The following is a 24529-nucleotide window of genomic DNA, read 5'->3' as shown; positions in this document are numbered from 1 at the left end:
TGTTTAGCATTCCGATTTATGCGTTGGGACTATTAAGTTGTCAGAGAAATTAAATGTTAAATTCACCTGCGATTTATAAATAAAGCTTGGGGAAAAGATTCATCTAATTTAAAAGCAGTTATTGGCCAACTGAGGGGCTTATAATATTCTCAATGATTTAGTTCTCCTTTCCATTATCCTTGCACTAATTCTGCATCAACGAAGCCCCGGGAACTGTATGCGTTTTCCCACTGTATGAGTTTTAATTGCTGGTCCATTTTCCATAGCCCTTTGAAGTTTCCCTAGAGATTAAAACATGTTATATCAAGTGTTTCTTTGTTGCCTTGCAGTTCCCGCAACCAACAACAGATGGCAACATATTCTTATCGATACCTGAAATGCTCGTAGAGATATTCTATTAGGGAAATGCTGCATCAAAAATCTTATCTAATCCTTGATTTGTGTAACATAGGTAACTGATCAAATTAGCCAAGGATGCTTTTTTTTTTATTTTTCTTAAAAAAACAAAAACATGTCGAAACAGTTCAAATGTGACCACTTGGGAAGCAAAGTGCTATTCCAAGATGACAATGACCCAAAATATAACAATGAATAAAAAAAGAATTCATCAAGTTATACTAAAAAATAGAGCATTAAAATAAAAATGTTACAGAGATGCTGTCATGGAATAAAAGACATGGCTAAAGACCACACAATTAGCTACCGCAGAGAAAAGACGAAGGTCCATCGCAATGAAAGAAACGACTGCCAAGTGCTGGGGTAAATATATATCTATATATATCTGCTTCATTTGACTTGTTTTGAGAACAATAAAATAGAGGCCTCTGAGCTTTTACTCTTGCCTTTGTCCTTATGTTGCCTGCAAAAATACCAAGAAAAGTGACATATCCTGACAGTTTTAAAAAGTACACATATTGAGCATTATTTTACATCTGAGACTCGAGGTCACTATTTGTTACAAATAGTTATCAAAAGAAGCATTACATCATCATTTATCTGCAAGACGCTTCAACAAGAAAAAATGGCTTTCCTGTGTCCAAAGCTTATTTTTCATATATACCACTATATAAAAAAAATCAAAATATAAAAAACAAACAATCACAGAAAATATACACCAAGAAATTGAAACAAGTTCAAGATACAAAATAAAGCATTCAAAATAAATCGAACTCAGTCTGAAATGATAAGCGAAATCAGGACGTTGATGCTTTTTTTTTGTTTAGAGTTTTTTTTTGTTTTAATTTGCACCAAGCGCTCATCAAGAGAACAAAATGGCGTCTTTTATCGGACGTTTTAGTTGACAAGATGGGAGAATCATCCATCTTCCTTTAGTGCAGTCTCAACGAGGAGTTTGGCCGGGCTGAATCCCAGCCATGGTCTCTCATTTCCAGTGAGATGAGTACAAAGAGAGAGAGGGTGGTGGTTGGGTGGGTGGGGGGATTGGGTTGTACAGTATTGGGGGTCCGAACGTCGTCGTCTATACAAAAAGGAAGGAAACCACGGTGACAAATAACTTATACTTAAATAACTTAGGAACAATGTGTGTCATTAGTGTTTGTTGTGTTGGTGGTGAGTAGGTAGAGGCTTTCACTTGCGTGCAAGTCAAAATGGCTGCTGTGTTTCAGTGCAGTGTTTCGAGGGGTTGGTGAATAAAGCTGCAAAAAATATGACCAACATCTAATTATTTCTACTCTTCTTTGTGTTTATTTTTTTGGGCACTGTTATGAGTGAAATAGTTTTTCTCGGGTATGAATTCAGGTGTGGGATTCCTGGTTCTGATTGTCTCGTTCAGTTGCAGTGCATGGTCTTTACAGCAGGTGGCGGCAGTGAGGGAGTCAAACACCATACAGTGTTGTTTTTGGTGATTTTTAAAAAGTGTGTTTTGGAGGACGTCTGGGGATTGGGGGTGGATAGTGGAGTGTGTGTGGGGGGGGGGGGGGGGGCTTGTGTTGAGGAAGGGGTCAGGGTCAGGTCTCTGAGATTTGGAGGCATGGGGTTTTCAGGGGTTTGGGGTCTTCAAGGGGATCTAACAGGCTTCCATCTCGAGCAATGGACCAGTATCCGCTGTCTTGGCTTTGCATGTGGAGAAAGTGTTCCTCTTTCCTCCTGTGAGACGCAGACAGACACAGAGACAAGGGAGAGACACAGGGACAAGAGAGAAAACCACTCAATGTTAGGATCAACAGGCACCAAAAAGATTCCACGTCGTTACCGAGCCAAGGATTAATTAGAGACACGTGTAGAGTCCGCTACAACAGCAGAAATGTGGGGTGACCTCAACCAAAAACCCAGACAGATGAACTAATACACAGAATTTCTCTGGCCATGATGATTCGTTTAACCAAAACGGCAAAGCATTGTCAGTAATGCAACTAAATGAGTATCATTCGGGGCAGGGTTGAGAAGGAGGAGGAGGAGGAGAAGAAAAAGAACGAGATTGAGAACAGTACAGTACAGTACTAGAGACGTCAGAGGTCAATGACAGGATGTGGGCTGTCCGGGCTTCGTTTGATCTTGGTTTTTAACGTGTGGAGGAGGGGGGGGGTCACTGTAACCCTGGCTGGCAACCCTCCCGCACCTCTGCTGTGGCATGTGACTCCCATGTCCTCACCCACCAAGTCCACCCTCTCTCCCCTCACTCCCCTCTCTCCCTCGCTCAAGGTCTTCACCTGAGTTCTGGTTTGGCAGAGGGAAATAATTGCAAAAAAACTGAGAGTCCTTTCGGAATCTTTGCTAACCCTAAGTCCAACAAAACCTTAATTTCCATTTTTTTTATCCATTTCCCTGAATTTGGTTCTACAGTATGAGACCTCGGTTGAAGACGGATTGGTTTCTTGTTTTCTTACTTTCTTCCCGAATTGTCAGACCCCAGCAGTGTTTATATCCCCCCCTCTTCTCATGATATGGACTGGCGCTGCTAACCAATCAAGACTGAGGTACAGATATCGACCAACCAGAGTGAGCTGTTGGTTCAACACCCAGGATCAAATAGAATACATGATCAAAGGGCAGGGGGGGGGATGGGGTTGAGAGGTAGCTAGATATACCTTGATATGCGAGGTGTTTCTGTGGAAGGCAGGAAATACGATGAGAGGGGAGAAGAAGCGATTTCAGTAGAAGGCTTCCTTGCAATCAAGTTCAGAGATGAGGCGGGCTTTCCGCTTTCGCTCTGTCACGCACACACATGCACATTTGTGCGCACACACACACACACACACACACACACACACACACACACACACACACACACACACACACACACACACACACACGTACACGTACACGTACACGTGCATCACTCCTTCAGACTCTTTTACCACATGTGGATCAAAGTGGAAAGGACACAGGCCGCTGCTTCTGCGAGGAAGGACTAAGTGACGTCTGACTAGAGGAGGAGCATGGATGAGAGACAGAGAGACGGAGAGACAGAGAGACCGAGAAGAGAGACAGAGAGGAGAGATAGAAGAGAGAGAGACAGACGATAGAGACAGACATAGAGAAGCAGGGTGACAGAGATGGAGACGAACGGTGGAACCCTGTCATTTTTTGATTTACTTCGACCGCCCTCCCTCGTTTCCTCCCAGCATCCAAACGCAGCCTTGCACGACCTGCAAACCCCCCCATGCTCTCGGCTCAACCTCCCCCCCCCACCCCACCCCTCTCCTCCTGGGGAGAGTGTTCCTGTCCCCGGTGAAATACATGAAAAGCCCCCAGCCTTCCTCCCAGAGTCTGGGCGGAACAGCAGGGGGCCGGGGGCTCAATGGGACGCGTGGTGGGCGTGCACGCAGAGGGTGTGTGTGTGTGTGTGTGTGTGTTGGGCGAAGGTCTCACAAGGTCCCCTCGATACACACACACACACACACACACACAAATGTATTCAGGGGCAACTTGACCCACCCCCGCCTTTCTCCCTCTCTCCCTCTCTCCACCCCACCAGTGCTCTGGAATGCTGGCTGGATGCTTTTTATTTATTCATTTTTTCTGCGGCAGGAAATGAAATGCTCCTCTGTTCGTAGAAAACATGGGAGAGAGGGAGAAAGAGAACGGGAGAGAGAGAGAGAGAGAGTTAGTGAGAGAGAGAGAGAGAGAGAGAGAGAGAGTGAGAGGGAGGGGGGGGGGGTGGAGACGTAGAGAGTGAGAGAGTTCCCCGCCTGGCTTTTGAAGTGTGGGAGGTTAAGTTAACTGGCACGGCCTCGCGTCTCAATTGCCGCTTTCACCTCGCGAGCCAGAATCAAAGTGCCCGCAGAGAAAAAAACAAAAACACGCCGGACAGCTGGACCCCGCCCGCTTTCTTACCGGCCAATCCGCCGCCCCCCTCCGCCCTCCCCCCCCCCCGTTGCCTACACCCGCACCCCCCCTCCTTCCCCAACCTCCTTCCTTACACAGGGATCTGGGGTTTCTGGTGGAAAACACAGCAGAGGACGGAGCACTCTAAAATAAGCCCGGGCGGACGCCGTTGTCTCCGGCGGAGGGTAGATTGTACACTATAGAGGAGAGGGGAGGGGGGGGGGGGGGGGTTAACTGCCAAAGGGAACCAACAACTTAACACTACATCGTCAGGCTGTTAGTTGCTGCCTTTGCCAGAAAAGCTAATTTCAAAGCTTCATAAAAAACATCGGTTAAAATAACAAAAAAGAAAATCCCTTTTAAGAGGACGTCTGGCGCATTTACTTTGAATTAGTTTGGAGTAAATCAAAAAGGCGGGCTCTGTTATGATCCGTTGCCTTTCCTTTGTTTCAACCTGAGATCCAGTATCAAACTATGAGCGGGACCAGCCACAGTGCAGGTCTGCTACGCACGTCCGCTTGGCGTCAGGTTGAATAGGGTGGGAACTGTTACAGAGGGAAAAGTGGCTTCGTTGGGCCTAGAGCTGTAAATCACAGCTGATGGTGGAAAAAACCCTCACTTCAGCAGGAGGAAAAGTTTTAGGATCTAGAAACTAAAGCAATCTGACAGACTAGAAATAATCGTGAATGCTGTAGTGTACGAAGGCGATGGGTGTTCTCGGTTTATTTAAGTGAGAGATATACTGCAACCTAAAACGTTCTCACATTACTTAAGACACAACATTCAGTATAAAAAAAAAGGTAAGGTACCTCACAGGCGATGAAGGCACGCCGGTAAAACACCGAATAAATGTTTTTTTTCCTCCATGGTTGACTATCACAAAACGCACGCACTCAGCCAAAAGGGCCCCACTCAGAACCAGATGGGCGAAGGGAAGGAGGCCAGGCGAGAATAAATGTCGGGCCCAGCATCGGAGTGGCGGGGCTGGCTCCGAGTCTGGCTCCGGTGGGTAGGGGGGCGCGGTGGAAGTCGGTGGGGGTGTATGCACCGAAACCCCAAACCTCAGGCATGTGTGGGTGAGACACGAGGAGGGGGTCTGGGGGAGGAGTGGGTGGATGGCGGGTGTTGTTTTTTTTTTGCCCACATCAGAGGCGGCAAGGCTAGGGGGGGGGGGGGGAAGGGGCAGCTGAAGTCTGGCCAAGAGCTGTATGCTCCCGCATAGGCAGGCCAGGGAGGGTGGAGCGGGGAGGGAGGGAGGGAGAGAGAGCGAGGGGAGGGGAGGCATGTTCAAAGAGCCGGCACAATGACTGGTCCCTGGGCTGCGGCCGGGCTTCAAAGGGGCTGCGCGGCCGCGCCATCGCTCACATCCAGCGGGCCGGACGGGGGAGAGAGAGAGAGACAGGAAGAGGAAACGGCAGGGGGAGGAGCCAAACCAGAGGGGGCAGGGAGAGGGAGGGGGAGCAACGAGTGGGGAAGTAATAAGAAAGCAAAGGAAAGGGATGGAACCGTTCGAACCAAAAGAAACAACGGAGCAGAGGCCCGTTGTTTCTTTACAATGAAAAAAAGAAATGACAATGAAACGTGCAACGGTTTGAATCCAAATATCAATAAACTCCTTCCTCTTTGCCTCCCATATGGGCTTCCTGCATCCGCCCCCCACCCCGTGCAACCCCCCCCCCCGTACCTGGGGGAGGGAGGGTTGCACGGGGTCACACCCCCTTCCCCTCATCCACACGTCTGGAAGCAAGGGAGTGAAGGAGTGGAGGCGCGGGGGCGGAGAGAGAGTGACAGAAAGGAGAGAGAGATAACAAGAGAGAAGGGCGAGAGACAGAAAGGAGAGGAGGGTAAGAAGAGGTAGAGAAGGGAGACAGAGAGAGAGAGAGAGAGAGAGAGAGAGAGAGAGAGAGAGAGAGAGAGAGAGAGAGAGAGAGAGAGAGAGAGAGAGGAAGTGGAGAAGACATCACACAGAGCAGAGAGACTGGACCCCCATACTGTTACTGCAGCTGACAACACAATAGGGCCAGTGAGTCATCCAAAACAAACCGCAGGCCCCCAGCCTAAACAACGGCAGCATAGGTGCTATCTCTGGTGCATGTGTGCGGACACACACACACATACACGCAGATATAAACACACACAGACACACACACACACACACACACACACACACACACACACACACACACACACACACACACACACACACACACACACACACACACACACACACACACACACACACACACACACACACACACACACCCTAACTATTATGGGATTTCGAAATTACCTAAAAGTCAATGACACAAACTTAAGTGTTAGAACTTAAACTCTAACTGACTTCTGCTGTTTGTAGTGTTATTATTATTATTATTATTATTATTATTATTATTTCACCAGTTGCCAGATGGCTCCTCCGAGCACAAGGGCTGGACGTGTGTTTGACATTCTAGAACTCTGGGGAGGTCCAATCAGAAGGCACTGAGAGGGGCGTTTTAGTGCACAGAGCGGGCTTTGTGGGGGCATGAGGAGACAGGGTTGGGGCGGAGGGCTGGTTGTGGTGGTACTACTGGTACCGGTTATGAAAACATTTCTCCCTTCCTAGTGATCCCCCCCCCCCCCCCCCCATCTCCTCAATAGAAGAACAAGTCAAGACATCCCTCTGATGAACGCATCCACCTCCACCTCACTAGAAAAAGGTTTGAATATATACTGTATATAGATGCCCTTCGGTGGTAGCTTTTAGTTATTTTAAGGGCATAGATGCTTGGCATGGGATGTCAGGAACACCCCCTACCCTATCGGTCTGCCATGCTCAATAAAGCAAACTAGACAGGCTGAACATGAAATACAAGAAGAAACATTAAAGTACCATTTAGAACCATCCTCCCTTCCATGAGCCGATCCCACTAAAGGCATGAGTAGTTGTTTTTTTTTCTCCTAACGGATCCGGATTCCATCGTCCAATTATCCACCCCCAGCCCCCACCCCCCAGCCCCCACCCCCCACACCCCACACCCCACCCCCCACCCCCAGGTCCCTAACAAGACGGCCGTGGTGGAGGCGCTGGTCTGCAGAGCCACGGTGGCCCAGAGGGGGCAAGGCGGCAAATTGAAACGGCCGGGGAAAATGGAGGCAGATGCGGAACGTGGCCTAATTGCGGCTGGAGATTGTGGCCAGGTTTTAAAGAGAGAGGGGTATAGAGAGAGAGAGAGAGAGAGAGAGAGAGAGAGAGAGAGAGAGAGAGAGAGAGAGAGAGAGAGAGAGAGAGAGAGAGAGAGAGAGAGAGGGAGTTAGAGAGAGAGAGGGGGAGAGGTTGAGAGTGAGAGGTTAAAAGGTTAAGAGAGAGAGGTAGAGAGGTAGAGGTAGAAAGGTAGAGAGAGAGGGAGAGAGAGAAAGGTAGAGAGGTATAACTAAAGAGGTAGAGAGAGAGAGAGGTAGAGAGAGAGAGGTAGAGTGGGAGAGAGAGAGGTAAAGAGGTAGAGGCGTAAAAAGAGAGCGAGAGAGAAAGAAATAAACTGCAAGAGTGTGAGAGAGACAGAGAGGCAAAAGTGAGAGACGGGAAGAGAGAGAAAGAGTGAGGCAAAAATTTAGAGCAGGGGAGCGAGTCAGATAAAAAAAGAAAGGGAAAGAGAAAAGGAAAACAAAGGGGGAAGTTGGTGAGAGAGAATGAGAGTGGAGCAAAGCCATAAAGAACGACCCGAAAAAGAGAGAAGAGAGAGAAAAATGGAAATGTGGAGCGTGATAGGCAGGAGGGAGATTTGGCAAAACTCAGGGCTCTGTAACATAAAAGGGATTTTCTCTCCCTCACTCCCTCCCTCCCTCCCTCCCTCCCTCCCTCCCTCCCTCCCTCCCCCCCTCGCTGACAGCTGATTTCAGCCGGCCCACATGACGGGGAGGTTGCTGGGGGGAGCCGTGCGACCAGAGCGGCAGACGAAGAAAGGCCATATTGACCGGTGATCTGCGTCACGCCGCAGGATGGCTTCCATCATAATCTCTCCCAGGCCCTGAGGGAACCTCAGTCTGGAGAAGTTGACCCCCACTACCTTATTGATGTCCTCTCACACACACATGCACACACAAATTCACAAACACACACACACACACACACACACACACACACACTCACACACACACACACACACACACACACACACACACACACACACACACACACACACACACACACACTCATGCACAAAGACACACATACACCTAACCCGTTTCAGCTATGTAAACTCACGGAAAAAGCCTAAAAGATATTTTTCATCTCCTTCATTTGTCAAATCTCCAACGAGGGGAGTTCAGATTGTGCTGACAGAGAGAGAGAGATCAAATTTCAGACGACAACAACAGCGAGAGACGAGCCCCTGAAAGTTGGCCAGAGATGAGTCACTCACACGCCCATTTCATTGTCTGCTCCACAGGATGGTTGTGTGACAGTCCGCTACTCACGTGACCAGAGCCCTGGCAGCCTGAGAAGGATACCTTTGTGGGAGAGTCCCGCGACCCCACCCCTTGTGAGAGAAATCTGTGTCGACTGTTAAAAGACTACAGAGGCTGCAGGGCGTGTGTGTGTGTGTGTGTGTGTGTGTGTGTGTGTGTGTGTGTGTGTGTGTGTGTGTGTGTGTGTGTGTGTGTGTGTGTGTGTGTGTCTGTGTATGTGTGTATGTGTGTATGTGTGTGCGTTGTGTGTGTGTGTGTTTGTGTGTCTGTGTAAATGTTGTGTGTGTGTGTGTGTCTGTGTAAATGTTGTGCGTGTGTCCGTGTGTCTGTGTGTGTGTGTGTGTGTGTGTGTGTTTGTCTGAGTCTCGACCAGATAAGCATCTAAAAGGATGTGAAACACAGGGCTTCTGTCAAGACAAAAATGAGCCAGGAACAGCTCAGAAGAGAGAAAGTGGCTGAGGATATTCACGCTAGAAAACATACAAACAAACACAAAATATAAAAAAGGGGAGAATATAGGGAGGGAGAATAGAGAATTGAGGGATGAAAGAGCCAGAGAAGAGAGATGAAAGAGGGAGAATAGAGTGAAGAGAGAGAGGTGGAGATAAAGAGAGAAAAAGAGGGAGGATGGGGTGAGGGAGAATTACAAATAGAGAATAAAGGTAAGAGAAAGAGAGAAGCAATAAGAGAGAGAGAGAGAGAGAGAGAGAGAGAGAGAGAGAGAGAGAGAGAGAGAGAGAGAGAGAGAGAGAGAGAGAGAGAGAGAGAGAGGAGATATGTAAAAGAGAGTAATAGTAGAAAGAGAGAGAGGGGGAAGATAAATAAGAGAGGAGGTGGGGAGGGAGACTAGAGGGGGGAGGGGGGCAGTGTTGAGTAATGAAGGATATATATTGGGAGGAAAGGAGAAGTGAAGGAGATGAAGAGAAGCGATTGGGAGGCAGGGCTGGAAACGCTTATTTCACAATGTCAAAGTAATGACTTGTCCTCTCCTCTGCTGGGCCGCGGTGCTGGTCTGTGGTGGGAGCCAGCTGTGTGGCAGGCCCAGTGTATGACATGCTAACGATAACAGAACGTCGAGACCCCCCTCCTCCTGCCTCAGCTCACACAACGGTACGCGGTCGGACACACACGCAGACCCAAGGACGAGGCTCGGGACGCCGCCGAAATCAACATCTGAGGTCCTCACCGATTTATCTGAAACTTCCATTTTTGATACGTTCGTCTGAATTGTAGCAATGACGAAGGCAAGGCGCTTTTTGAAGAAGAAAAAACGCTATAAGAAACCTTAAAAATAATGCGATGAAAAGAGCTAATATGTAACTGTTTTGACAGTTATTAAAAGAAAAGTGAGGTTGAAATTGACACCTACGTCGACGTGACGCACAGGAATATCCCGCGGCCGCGACGGTGAGGCGTAAAAGGTTAGCGTGAGAAGAGTGGGGCAGATGGAAACGAATAGACAAACAAGTTTAATCTGAAGAGGTTCCTGGCGTCGACACCGAGCTCACCCTGGCGCGGCTCTGCCTGGGATCTGCATAAATTGCCGGCTGGGGGGTGTAGTTTCCGTATGCTCCGTATTATGCATATTAGCATGAGGCTGTCACTGGGAATCAGAGCGGGTGTCCATCCCGTCGCGGCTAGGCACCGCTAATTATTGGATCAGAGATAATGTGCTTTTTTAACTCTCTCCCTCCACGCTTTGAGATCTGTGGCGAATAGAGAGAGAAAATCTGTCCGACTTTGGGATGAGGGAGAGCGACCGGGTCAGGAATCGATCCAGCGGAAAGGCCCTTTGTCTGCGCCGAGGTGATTTCGTCATGAGACCAGATTTGCCACATCTGCCCAGTGAGAGAGTCACATAGAAAGAGACAGAGAGAGAGAGAGAGAGAGAGAGAGAGAGAGAGAGAGAGAGAGAGAGAGAGAGAGAGAGAGAGACGAAACAACAGGATGCTGAGTCTGGCCCCGTAAAGAGAGTCACCTAGAAACTGTTAAGATCCAGTGAGAGAGTCACATAGAAAGAGACAGAGCAGAGAGAGACAGAGAGAGACAGAGAGTCACACAGAGGAATAATTAAAAAGAGAGGTAAGACCCAGTGAGAGTGAATCACATACAAAGAGGTAAGAACAATGAATGCAAGAAAGAAAATGCCAAATGCCACCCTATTAGACTTCCTATTGGATATCTGCACAGGCAGCTGTCATAGGCTGCTATAGTAAGCAGCATCAGCCATAATGGATGTGGGAAGGTGGAGAGATAACATGCCTTAGTTATACATGGTTATTTTACTCATTAGCTTTCTAAATTAAAACACAGTTCAGGACCTATTCCAGGGCTGATGGTGAAGAACCTGCAGGCTGAAACTCAATATATGACTCACGTGAATTAATCACCATGAGTAACTGTTTGTAAAGTAACAGGAATGTGCAAGCAAGGTCATTAAAGCCTTACACCTTGCTTAGTTACCAGCAAATTCCGGAAACACAAACCATCCCGTATTTCACCCTTCTCTCCCGACTCCCGAAAAAACTCCCGAAAAAAACACCCAAGACACTCAAAGCGGCGGATTAAACTGTATACCAGCATCCACCTATGTACACTTACAACACACACACACACACACACACACACACACACACACACACACACACACGCACACACACACACACGCACACACATACACACACGCGCACACACACACACACACACACACACACACACACACACACACACACACACACACACACACACACACACACACACACACACACACACACACACACACACACACACACACACACACACAGGCCCATTGTGTGGGGGCCATTGAGGCAAGCGCCTCACACAAAGCGCCAGGGCCTCTCGAGGCCGCGACATGGCTGACACAATGGTGATGGAGGTGGGGTGGGTGGTGGGGGATCGACCCTTCAGGATTAGTCTGTAGGTACACACGCTCAGGCCAGCGCTAAGCACTGGTTTATAGACAGGAGACTTGACATGAAGACCAAACAGGAGGGGGGGGGGAGGGAGAGGGGAGGGGGAGGGAGAGTACAGGAGAGTCTTACCATTGGGGTTTCAGATGTACGCCGTTTTCATTCTCTGGCCTGTACCTGCAGAAAATACGCTGTTTTTAAAAGATTGGAGTGCGACCAGGTCCACCAGGGCCACCGGTGGACCGACAGTGAGGTCTACATGGCGTTCTTTATAATTTAGAGTCTGACATTATCATTATAATAATAGAAATGTGTTAAATGGGTAAAGCTGGACGTTAGTTAGCTAGCCTATCGCATGGTTAGCGTACTGTCAACAAAGAGACCGCAGAGTGGGCCAGAGGAAAGCGCAAAGCCCCAGACGAGACGTCAATAATGGACAGACTAATCCCAAAGTAGGGGTAATGTGTGAGGAGAGGGGTGAGAAGGGGTGAGAAGGGGTGAGGAGGGGTGAGGAGCAAGGGCGGTGGATGGGTGGGTTGAGGGGGATGTGTATCCGTGAGGTGCAATGATGGAGGGGATTAAGTCATAAGAGGACCAACAAAGGCCCGGCCAGGGCTGAATGAAGACTATAGCAAGTCACTTTGATGTGGTCTTAATTGGTGGACGCACACCTGCTTGCGATTAGGCTAACTTTGCAAAAGGTTAGGGTTTGTCTTCTAGAAGAAAGGAGCTCATTGGCCAACGTGTCGTAAAGAAGGAAAAAAAGAAAAAGCAAGGCACAGAAGACGAAAGCTTGCCGTTTCGGGTGTGTCAGCAATCACTAACAGACTCGACATGGGATGGATACAATGCTTTATGAATCGCATGAAATAAAAATGTAACAATCCTCAAAAAAATCTAATGAAAGTGTTTTGGTTTTTACCTGCAGCTGGTTCCTGGATCTTCTCCCTCTTCCGCTTCTTCTTCTTTCCCTAGAAAATATCCAGGTGAACGCTTAAAGTGTGGCTCCAGCACTCACCCCCACTCCACCACGCTCATGTCCTGCTGCTGGTTGCCATGTTCACTCATCCCCCGCTGGCCACAAGCTAGCATCTCCCGGTCCCCAGCTCCTTGGACACCGCCACACCCAGATAGAGAGCGGGGGCCGCCTAGTTAGCTAGTGGGTGTCGTTAGCTAGTGGTTGTAGTTAGCTCGCTAGTGAGTTAGATGGCTAGTGGGTGTCGTTAGCTAGTGAGTTTAGTTACATACTGGGTGTAAGAAGCTATTGCTATTGTGATATTATTTACATTGAGGATTTTTTAAGCTTTTTCTGTGGTGATCCTCAGCTTGCAAACCTCAATGAAATAATTACTTGCTTTTATGGGGGGGGGGGGGGGGGGGGGGGGGTTATGGGGGGTATGACAATAGAAGAGGGTGGCAGTTGGTGGTTGGACTTAATCAATAACAAAACAAGTAGTATTTTGTGTGTACTCTTGTCCCTAACCTGGCCTGTACAAGCCTATCCTCCATATATCCCGCAAAAAGGCTTTGAAGTCCCGCTTACGGCAAACCATTAATATGAAGTGCAATTAAAATTGCCCCAAGGTATTGAGAGCAATCGTGCTTGATGAGTGTGAAGAGCATCACTATTTCTGGTGAGAGTCAGTATGGATTTACGGCTTATGCCAAATCCCCAGAGGGGGGCAGAGGAGGGGATATGGGAGGGGGGGAGGGGGTGACTATAGGTATAGATAGCAGTGTCAAGTCGTCCTAGTCAAATATGAGCACCACTTTGCTTCCCTGCTACAAAGTCTGCTAATCCACTTATTCATGAGCTAATCTGCCTTCTACTGCTGTGGCAGACAGAGGGAATGGGAAAGAGAGGGAAAGGCAAAGGGAGGGAGAGGCAGAGAGGATAGAGAGGAAGCCGGGATATGATGAGGAATACAGAGCAGTGGTGTTATGAATGCTATTCACCCTCTGGGTGAGTTTGTACCTATTCTAAGACGAATATAATGTCTGAAGGATATAGGAGAAGAGGAACATATAAATCTCTCCATTAGTCGCTGACCAACTGCTCGGATAGGTTTTTTAGATTTACATTGCAATAATTGTTTCGTTTTTCTTCTTGTTTAATTTAAAGAAAATCTTCAACTCAATTACCATTTCTGATTGGTCGAGAGTGATGTCAAAGGAAGTCACTCGTTGTTATTTTCATCATTATTACGTCACGCAGTACCAAATTCAGCCAATCAGAAGGCTCTGGCACCCAACGCTTGTGCTTATGATTCATATACTCTTTAAACATGCGCCAAGAAGGTATGTCCTCGGGCTGGAGCGGCTTTAACATTTATCTTGCGCTCCATATTAAGGAAACCTTTCACTAATAAAACTAAATTTATTAGGATATGAGATACGACTAAATATTTAGTTTAGGTTAGCATGCTACCCTGGCTAGGGTTAGCATGATTGCTGCTAAGTGGTGTGCTGCTAAAGGGTGTTTCCTAGAGGTGTTGCTAGTGGTGATGCTTGCGGTGCGGCTAGCGGTATGGCTAGCGGTGTTGCAGTGTGCGGGCCCCCTGCTGGGTGAGGTGTATTGGCCCCGGAGCGATGGGGGACCACAAGGAGAGGAGATGCTGCTGGTGTCCGGGGGGAGGCAGATAAACACGGCAAAGCACTTTTGGTGGTGGAGTGTGTGTGAGTGCTGGAGCCACACTTTTAATTAAACGGCAGGCACTCTCACAATGTCTTTCACACACACAGACACGCTCACACAAACACACACACACAAACGCACACACACACACATACCAGACTCTTGCAATTTCCTATTCGTGGCTAAACTAAGCTACACATGGAATATTTGTTATGAAAATCAAAACCAAAATCTTATCTTCCATTTTTGTCATATCAAAGGGGCTTTGGCAGTGTGAGAGGTGGATATTGTTGTAGGTGCCTGTATGTTATGCTACTGATGTCGTAATTTACCCTAAAAACACCCGGGGCCAATGTAACAGTTGGTTGGCATTTTGCATATCTAAAGGACCACGCTGGTGGGGAACATCAAAGGGGAGCCTGGCCATTTGCAGCCTCTCTCTCCTCTCGCTGTCATAATGATAATGTGCATGATACTGCAATACACACACACAAAGATACGTAGCGATGAATCACACCGCTGTGAATCACCGACGAGGGAGCGAGACAAAAGTGCTAAAAACGGACATGCATGAGCATGGGGCCGATTCAGGTCCACCCGTGGTGCGTCACGGTCGTGTGCAGTTTCAGGCACGAGACACACTACACTGACACTCAGAGACAAAAGTGTGAGGACTTAGAGTGAAAGCCTAGGAAAACATGCACACGCAAACACACACACACACACACACACACACACACACACACACACATACACATTCAGGTACACACACACCTCTCCCGCTGGCAGTCTGTTCTATTGATACTTACATAATTGTCTCTGGCAGACCATCCGGGGTAGAGCTGCATGTGGAGCTGCCGTTCCTTCCGGGCCAGCTCGTAATACTTAGCTTGCTCCTCCCGAGATAACGCATGCCACTGGTCAGTACAATGGGAGATTAGGACCAGAAGGGGGAGAGGGGAGAGGGGAGAGGGGAGAGGGGAGAGAGGGACGGTGTCAAAATGTAAATTCACATGCCATGCTTCCTCCAGAGACTGCGGTTCACTTTCGAGTCTTCTTTCAGCGCTTGCTGCAGGTGTTCCTGTAGCAAGAACACCTTGCTGCAGGAGGACTACAGGTAGTCTTGCTGTCACTGGGCGTTGTGGTTCAAACCCAACACCTTTGGGCTGGACGCCACCCTAACCACCAGACTATCCAACCACCCTCCTCCTTCATTTAAATTAAAGTTGCCCCAACAAAACACGTATTTCCACTTTCAAACCGTTTAAACATGGTAGTGAAATAAAAAGTTGTGAAAGAAAGACCAAAAGGGAACACAAGGGAAGAGAGCGAGAGAACACCAGCAAACAACGAATAGTGTGCGATTGAAAAAAGGAAAAAAACGAGAAACCCCAAAAAAAGCGAGGGGGTGATTTCATATCAAAACACTGGTTCCAATTTAGCAGCGCTCTTTATCCCTGCTACGGCAGTGAGCAATTACCCTGCGCAGCGCGCCCACAGACCCTGCTTTGCTGTGGCTGGCTGCCTCCACCGCTAGGCCTATTCGTTAGGGCTTTCTAACATGGCTCTGTGGTTCCACTCACTTCCCGCAATCCTCAAAAGGAAAGAATTTTGTCGTTTTCCAACCGTGCCATCACCCGGGCATATTTTATTAGAAGCAATTTGATCTAATGCCAGATTGTTACGCACACTTCGTATCGCCGCGCTGGGCGGAGAGAGGGGGGATGGGGGACGGGGGGACGGGGGACGGGGGGGTACAGGGGGGAGGGACAGAGCTTGTGTGATCATTATGACTAATTACAGATGGTTCCTTTTTTTTATTTAGATGTGAATAAAAAAAAAGGGGGATTTCGGTTTTGTTTTTAAATAACTAATTGGGTAAGGGGGGGGGCTCGCCTTCGCAGACCACTTTAAAAAAGCATGAATGTCCCCATGCCATTACCCAACAAATGGGAGGGGAACGGGGATGGGGAGAGTTTGGTAAAGAAACCACCTCTCCCTTTTCGTGTTTCCGTCCTAAAGAGCAACGAAACAACAAGCCTGTAAAGCGATTCCCAACCACTCCCTGGTCGAGGGGGACGGGAGGGGGGCGATGACGGCAGCGGCGAAGGTGGTAGTGGCGGCAGCGGTGGCGGTGGCGGTGGTGTCGGTTGAACCTACCCTCCTGCCCAGGATCTGGTTGATGGCGGCGCTCTCCTTGAGAGTGCACTCGGCCACCACGTTGGCACGCATCTCCTTCATGTAGAGCATGAAGGCGTTGAGGGGCTTCTTGATGTGGGGCCTCTTGGGCTCCTGCTCCTTCCGCTGCTCGTGCTGGGGTTTCCTGTCAAAACAATAGCAGCACGAGAACACCGGGACGGAGGTAAAGAACAAAACCTGGTAAAAAGGAACGGGGGGGGGGGGGGGGGGGGGAGAGGATGGAGGTCGTGTGGTGGGTGCTATGGCGACGGAGGTCTGGATGTCTTTAGCCAGTGGGGACAGTGCGTGAGAAGCGAGGTGGCCCCGGCTCTGCGTTTTAATCAACTGCAGTTGTTTCGGTCACAGCCTTTCAAGCTGGGAGATTACCTCACCATTACAGGCCCAACCGAGAGCCCTACTCCCTCTGCCACACATTGGCTAACGCTTAAAACCAAAATGTGAAAGTTCACACACACACACACACACACACACACACACACACAAACACGCACACACATACACACACACAGTTTCCCCCCAGCTCGCTCGTGACTTATTTTGCGATCGGTATTTGGATATAAAGCACGGCTGGGACGGAGCGTGCCCATGAATAATGGAAATATGGGCGCTAATCGCTTCAAGGAGCCCAGCATGCTGCCCCCGCTACGAAGATGGAGGAGATGAGGTGACCTCCGTCCAGCGGCAATCATCCAGGACCTCTCATCTTCTTCTGCCCGCCACGGCTCCACAGACCCAGAGGCCAAGCGAAGCCTGGGTCCCTTATCGCCCTTATCAGTGTGATACGCTCCCTCTCCCTCTCCCCGCCTCGATCTCTCTCTCTCGCTCTCTGGCTGCTTATCGGACACAGAGATCAGAACCAGGGCTCTGACCCAGGGTCTGGGGTGGGCAAAAGGCCCAGGCTGCGGATGACCTAACTTCACCGCTTTACTGAACCAAGTTTAGGATAAGGGGGTTTGAAGTTACTGCAGGTGGACGGGTGTGTGTGTGTGTGTGTGTGTGTGTGTGTGTGTGTGTGTGTGTGTGTGTGTGTGTGTGTGTGTGTGTGTGTGTGTGTGTGTGTGCGGGTGGGTGGGTGGCTGTGTGGGGGACAGAGAGGAATCTGTGGTGGTGGATTTGTGGTGTTGTGGTGTTGTGGTGTTCGGTACTCACATGTGCATGAGGTCGGTGTCATGCTGGGGCTCGTGTTTGACCTGTGGGTTGACGATGGCGGGGTGGGGGATCCCTGTGGCGTGGGGCCCTGGGGGGCCAGGGACCATGTGATGAGAGAACCTGCAGCACACAACGCATGACATTTAGATAGCATTGAATAAAGCAATACATGACATCATGGCTGATCGTCTGAGTTAGTTATCTAGTTAGTCCTTGAGCCCAGGGCCAACGGTTTTGGGTTAATCCCCAAAGGTTCCCTATCTACCTGCTCATTAATTACATGCATATAAACTAATATAATACCACTAAGTTTCTTTGGATAAAAGCGTCTGCTGAAACAGTGAAAAACTTGTTAGATATCCCTATCAGGACTTTCCTAAGAAAAACAAAGTGGCAATTCTGAACATCTCGTATCATACAACTGCTTCTGGATAGTTCCATGAATATACTTTAATTCTATCAATTCAATTAAAAAAATTATCTCAATTTGAAAGATAGAAAAGTTATTGTTCAACCATAAAACGGGGTCGTATTGTAGAGAAGGGTAACTGTGGAGTCATTGTGGCTTTGGGATAAGTGTATGAACGTACTGTAGGATCCACACAACAGTTGACGATGGAATCTACATAATTTGTAAAGCAAATTTCCTCAAAAATTCCCTGAAACGGGGGCATGTTTTTGATTGAAGGCCAGCATGTGTGCTCAGATTTCCTTTTGATTGTACACACACACACACACACACACACACACACACACACACACACACACACACACACACACACACACACACACACATCTGCCTTTACTCTGGTTGTGCCAGAGAGAGAGAGAGAGAGAGAGAGAGAGAGAGAAAGAGAAAACGTACATACTGTATATAAATATACATTTTTTGGTATTTTATTGTAGGACTTACAAGCGCACGCTAATAGTATTTTACAAGCATGCCGTTCGGTCGGCTGTGAAGTACTTCCAGAAAGCCTTTGAAAGCATTAAGTGGCCATATGGTTATGCAGAGGCACACTTTAAGGATGATGTGTTTGACATTCACCCTTTTTCTCTCCTTTCCCTCTCTTTCTCTCATCTGATCCCCACCTCTCTTTATCGTTCTCTTTCCCTTCCTCTTCTTTCTCTCTCTGACTTCCCCTCCCTCTCTGTCTCCCCCCTCTCTCTGGACTTCATTGAACACACACTGTGCTAGTTTAGTGTTTAGAAGCAGTGAGTGTGTGTCTGCCCAGGAGCAACAGAAGCTGAGTCTCCATAGACATGAACGTCTATAAGGTATGGGTCTGCTCCCGGGATGGGACTCACCAGCCCAGCGGTGGGGTGATCTGGCCCACTCCCCCCGGGGACAGAGAGTAGAAGTTGGGCATGTCGCCCTCCATGGTGATGTCTCGACATGCCTACGGGGGAGGAAGTAAAATAGAATAAATACAAAACATGACAATTTGCGATACAAATGTTCATTGGCATCTTTTTTGTTTCTAATGATCAGCAAGCAACACTGAACGGACCCATGGATGTATTCGAAACGCAAGTCAGTCTAAATATATGCTAGTCATTTCACAGTCCCTTGGGGTTGTTTTTTTCCCTCTCCAAACCAATCATTGGTTGATTAAGATTTGAATACCCTGTCCCCGGCCGCCCCTGAGGAAATGGGATTGAATATGAGTAAAATACTGCATCTTCGGGGCTTAAACTAAACTATTCCTACTGGACCCCATGGTTGAGAAACCCAAATATCTTACTGGGATGCGGTCGGCTTTTCATGCAAATTCTCGACAAGGGATAGAGAAGAGCAATTTTATTAAATATCAATACAAACCATGTTACACACATGCAGATAATTTGTTTTTGCATTTTAGTAACAACAGCAGTATTGACCTACTTGACTAGAATGTAGTACGACATACTGTGAATGTAGTACAGTGTACACACACAAACCCCCCCCCCCCCACACACACACACACACCAACACAAACACACCAACACACAAACACACACACACGCAGAGTGCCAATCGCATCTAGATTAGCACCATCTCGCTAATCCTCTGCTGAAACCGCACAGACTCTCCTCCCCATGCATCTCCTCCATCTTTCTTCTCCCCCCCCCCCCCCCCCCCCGCCTTTCTCCCTCCATCTCTCCCCATGCTGTGGTCTAAAGAGGCCCTCCATCCACCCCTTTATCCACGCACCCATCCTGGGGAGGGATGGGTGGGTGGCTGGGAGGGGGGCTTATATCTCTAAAGCCAGTGTTGCGGAGCTGGATCCCAGTGTGCACGCCACTACCCCCTGCCTGCTAATCCCAACACCCACCTCCCTCCTCCTTACCCCTCCCTGGAGGCAGGGGTAAGGAGGAGGGAGGTGGTGTTGCTGGTGGAGAGGGGAGTCTGTGTACATTGGAGGGGATGGAGGTGGGGTTGGGACTGGTGGTGTTTGAAGTGTTCACCTTGCCCCTGAAGCTACTTGATGATTACTACCCACTCCCCTTCTCTCGTGGTTCCACAGACGCCACTCCCATTCACCTTCTACTGCTCCCCCCAGACCACAGCCAGTAACGTCAATGCAATGTCATCAGTGTTGAATAAAAAAACTGAAAAACTAAGGAGGCTATACACGCCATGGTAGCCCATCCCTTCCCCCGGATATTATACATGCAAGGTTGAAATGTAAATGCTTCCAGGGTCCCCACGCGCGACCTTCTGCCCCCCCGTTGTGGGCCTTGCACACATAAAAGCTCATAATGAGAAAATCCACGATTGTGATTCCAAATTAATGAGAAGATCAAAGTCCTGATCCCACTAAGGAGCGCCGTGCAGCGGTTGGCTAATGGGTGGGAGGGGGAGGGATGGGGAGAAGAGAGAGAGGAGAGATTTGCTGTTGTCGGTGTTTTTTTCATTTGCTCTTGATTCTAAAAGTAGATATATTTGACGTGACGTCGTGCTCCTTTGAACGGTGAGTCCAAGGAGCAAACGTGGAAAACACGTCCATCATCCCACCGGCTGTCACCGACGGATACGATGGATCCTTGAGAAGATTGATTTGGTTATTACATTTGAAAGATCTTAATCTGTAGTTTATTTATAAACCTGTGTGTGTGTGTGTGTGTGTGTGTGTGTGTGTGTGTGTGTGTGTGTGTGTGTGTGTGTGTGTGTGTGTGTGTGTGTGTGTGTGTGTGTGTGTGTGTGTGTGTGTGTGTGTGTGTGTGTGTGTGTTTGTGTGTGCCAACTCTTAGTTTGGTGATGTACCTAATTGTTTCCGGCTTCCATTAGCAAAGGTATCCAAGTCAACATGACACTTTGTAGCGTTCCTGACATATATGGGACGACGTGGTTTCTTCACATGTCTCCATTTTCTTGATCTAACTCCCACGTGAGTTCCCATCCCTGGGGTCCTACATCGTTATTTACAGTTCAACCCCTGCTTCCCCCTCATCTTCCTCTTCTTCTCCTCAATAGGGAACTCAAAGGAGGAAGATGACAGGAGATGAGAGGAAGGCGGTGATGAGTGTGTTATGGAGGCTGTATACTTGTTTTCTATATCTTTGTGCGTAGGCTGCCAAGATCTCCAGCTGTGCGGTGCTCACAGAGGTGCTCCTCACAACCTGCCAGAAGGTTCCTCTGATGCCGCAAAGAGCTACCGCTACACCCCGTCCACTCGGAAGTAAAGGCAGAGGAGGAGGAGGTGGAGGAGGAGGAGGAGGAGGAGGAGGAGGAGGAGGAGGAGGAGGGCGGAGGAGGAGGAGGAGGAGCGGGATGTGGAGGAGGAACAAAAGGATCCATTAGCTATCCCATAGACAGTGGCTCCGCGTGGTTAGCTCTGTAGCTTAGAGCTACCTCGTGGGGAAAGTAGCGTTAGCATGGCAATGGTGTTGGCCACACGATATACGCCGTGTCCGCTGACTCGGGTCAACAATTTGTAGTGGTTTTGTGGTCAGCCCAAAAATAAATAACGTACTTAAGATTGTAGGGCACGGGGTCACCGAGGAAAAGGGCTGCTTTTACTTTTGAAATGAATGGAAATAAGTGCAACCCGTCATTATGCAGACTCAGTGGTTAGCCGTCGCCGCTGATCCCACCGTTGACCCTTCTTTTTAAAGACAAGGAACAGCAAGGGGTGCTTTTACTTTGAAAGAGGGCGGACGGAGGCCGGATTGGGAGCTACCTTGTTTGTTGTTGACATCCTGGGGGTGGTGGCCGGAGTGGGGCCCGGGGCAAAGTGCTCGTCGCTGTACGTGATCAGCGGGGTGAGGGGATGCACGGCGTGGGACGGCTGGACCACTGGAACCTTGTTGGACTGCAGAGAGAGAGAGACAAAGATAGACAAAGAGAGGAGAGAGGGACACAGACTCCATTAGTGAATGCATGGTTATATGGATTACTTCCTGTGTGCACAGCTTGTGAACCAGAAGGAGAGACTTGGCTCCCTCCCCTTTCATAGGGTAAGGATATAATGGAGGGCAGCAAAAGGCTGGTGTTCACCAGTGTGACCTTATAGAGATGTATAGTGATGTATGGATGAGATTAACCGCATGGTGCAACACAAATGAATACAGCTTTGGGGTGTTATTAAACTCATTTGAATTCAGTGAAATCCCACATGCCAACACCTGGGAACTTTGTTTAGTCTAGGTCAGCAGGTTCAATACACCCGCTCCTGAAGCAGCGCAAAGAAATCAAAGAAAGCTGAAGCATTGAAGTAGCAGAGGAAGGACAGAGAGAAGGACACGACCGAGGAGAGAGAAGAAAGAGCAGAGAGAGAGAGAGAGCGAGACGAGAGAGAGAGAGAGAGCGAGAGACGAGAGAGAGAGCGAGAAGAGCGAGGAGAGACTACAAAGCACATGCAAGGAGTAAAAAAATTAACAACAGAAGAGCATAAGCGAGAGGGGGAGAATGATGAGAGTTGTGAGAAAAGTAGGCGAAGAACGTTGAGAGTGGCAAGATAAAAAAAGCTCCACGATAAGAGTTTGAAAGTGACAGAGAAAAGACGGTGGTAAGGAAAAGAGTAAGGGAAGACAGAAATAGGGAGAAAGAGAGAAAAAGCAGTGAGGAAGAGTAAAAAAGCTAAACACGGGAAAGAGAGGGAGAGACAGACAAGCAACACATCCACACACACCAAGCCTTGCTGCAGCCGCGCGAGAGCAGGCAGGAAAAGATAGAGCAATAGCAGAGAGAGCCCACAGGGTAGTTAGAGCAGAGGTCTTAGGAGGAAGATCAAAGGCAGTCATTAGCCACTGACTACGAGGAGTTCATTACAGACTCAGAAGGACGGGGAGGGGGTGGGGGGAGGAGCGAGGGACAGAGGGGAGGGGGGTGATTAGGAAGAGGATGGAGAGGGAGAGGGAGAGAGAGATGGTGGGAGAGGCAGGTGGGAGAGACAGCCCGTCAGAGAGGGAGGGTGGGAGCGAGCCAGGGAGAGGAAAGATTAGGGGCTAAGAGGGGAGAAAGAGGCAGAGAGAGGTGACAAGAGGCAAAGGAGAGGAAGAGTAGAGGGAGTCTGCGAGACCAAGAGGGGAGGGAGGAGAGAGAGAGGGAGCGAGAGAGAGGGCAACAGCGAGACTGAGACTCTGCAGTGCCACCATTTCAGAGGGATAATCACGTCAACAACAGTGCCTGGCTTACCCCCACCCCCCCAACCCCCTCCCCCCCCCCCCCCCCCACCCCTCCCCCCCCAACCCCCACCCGTCCCATCTCGCAACCCACAACCCCAAGCCCTTGGGCCAACCCGACAGACCTCTCCAGACAACCGAAATAGACCCTGACAGACCCGAGAAAACCCCCCAACCCCTCTTGAGAACCACCGCCGCCACCACCCCCCCCACTCACCCCCATCCCGCCCTCCCCTAGCCCCCCCCCCCACCCCAACCACGCCGCATTCATTCAGGCAGCCCTAACCCATGGTACTGCTTAGCCATGCTAAATCTACTATTCACAAGCTGAGCCCGCGACTCAGCTGGAGTCAAAACACACCTCCAAAAGGATATATGCTAATCTGAACCACATTCATCTACTGTTGGGCCGCACCACATCTAAAAACTCGGTTGAAGGAGAGGGGAAAAAGGGGGCGGGGGAGGGATGGATGGCTGTGGTGGGAGCTGTGCAAAGGCTTTGCATAAAAGACTTGAAATGACACCAAATTGCCATAAAATACTGTACAAAATGGAACTGTATTGTCTTGCGGTCTGCAGTCGTGGTAGTCCTCCATGGTTTCTACGTACGTGGGGAACAGACTTACGCAGGGAGCGGTGAGGGGAGTGAGAGGTTCTGTTTAAGCCGCCCTGTCGGGCCGGTGTGTGATCCGTGTGAAGCGTCCTACCAGGCTAATTGGTGGCTCATAGCTTAGCATCGAAGCACCCCCCCCCCCCCCCCCCCCACTCCAATATGAGGTGGCCTGGAATGTGTGTGAGTGTGTGTGTGTGTGTGTGTGTGTGTGTGTGTGTGTGTGTGTGTGTGTGTGTGTGTGTGTGTGTGTGTGTGTGTGTGTGTGCGTGCGTGTGTGTGTCTGTGTTTCCCGCCGCACCTGGCACAGACTGGTACCGCCGTCAACTTAAAAGAACAAGGCTGGTGTTTGACGTTTTTGTTCCCCGTCGATTTCTGCACTGAAACTAACCTAAGGTGACAATGGTTTTATCAGACAATGGTGTTGCTCACACTCACATTCCCTTATTATTTGGTGCAGTCGGATACCATTGTTGACTTGCAAAAAGAAAACCACACCTCAGGGAGTCATGCTTTTACTTTGGTCAACACAATTCACGATTCAACAAAGCTACAAAGCTTTGTGGATCGTTAGCAAGAAGCAATGGAAGGCAAGTTCTTCCTCACACTGACAGTATCACAACTGTACTTCTTGTACTCCAAACAAGGCGTTTGGAGTACAATGTG

At 49.0% G+C, this 24529-nt stretch overlaps 1 protein-coding gene across 1 annotated transcript in view; it reads right to left on the bottom strand.

Annotated features, from left to right (window-relative positions):
- Positions 1–464: 464 nt before the first annotated feature.
- lef1 (lymphoid enhancer-binding factor 1) overlaps positions 465–24529 on the bottom strand; it is a 38660-nt gene continuing 14595 nt past the window's right edge. The window contains 9 exon segments of the mRNA XM_060047572.1: positions 465–2106; positions 12586–12634; positions 15108–15215; positions 16459–16621; positions 17647–17766; positions 18955–19022; positions 19024–19046; positions 21810–21851; positions 21854–21941. Coding sequence (XP_059903555.1) covers positions 2027–2106; positions 12586–12634; positions 15108–15215; positions 16459–16621; positions 17647–17766; positions 18955–19022; positions 19024–19046; positions 21810–21851; positions 21854–21941 — 741 coding nt within the window. The 3' untranslated portion in view covers positions 465–2026.

Source organism: Gadus macrocephalus, chromosome 3 (genome assembly GCF_031168955.1).
Source record: "Gadus macrocephalus chromosome 3, ASM3116895v1".
Lineage (NCBI taxonomy): Eukaryota > Metazoa > Chordata > Actinopteri > Gadiformes > Gadidae > Gadus > Gadus macrocephalus.
The sequence above is the reverse complement of the archived record's forward strand: the minus strand, read 5'-3'. Positions and strand labels throughout refer to the sequence as shown.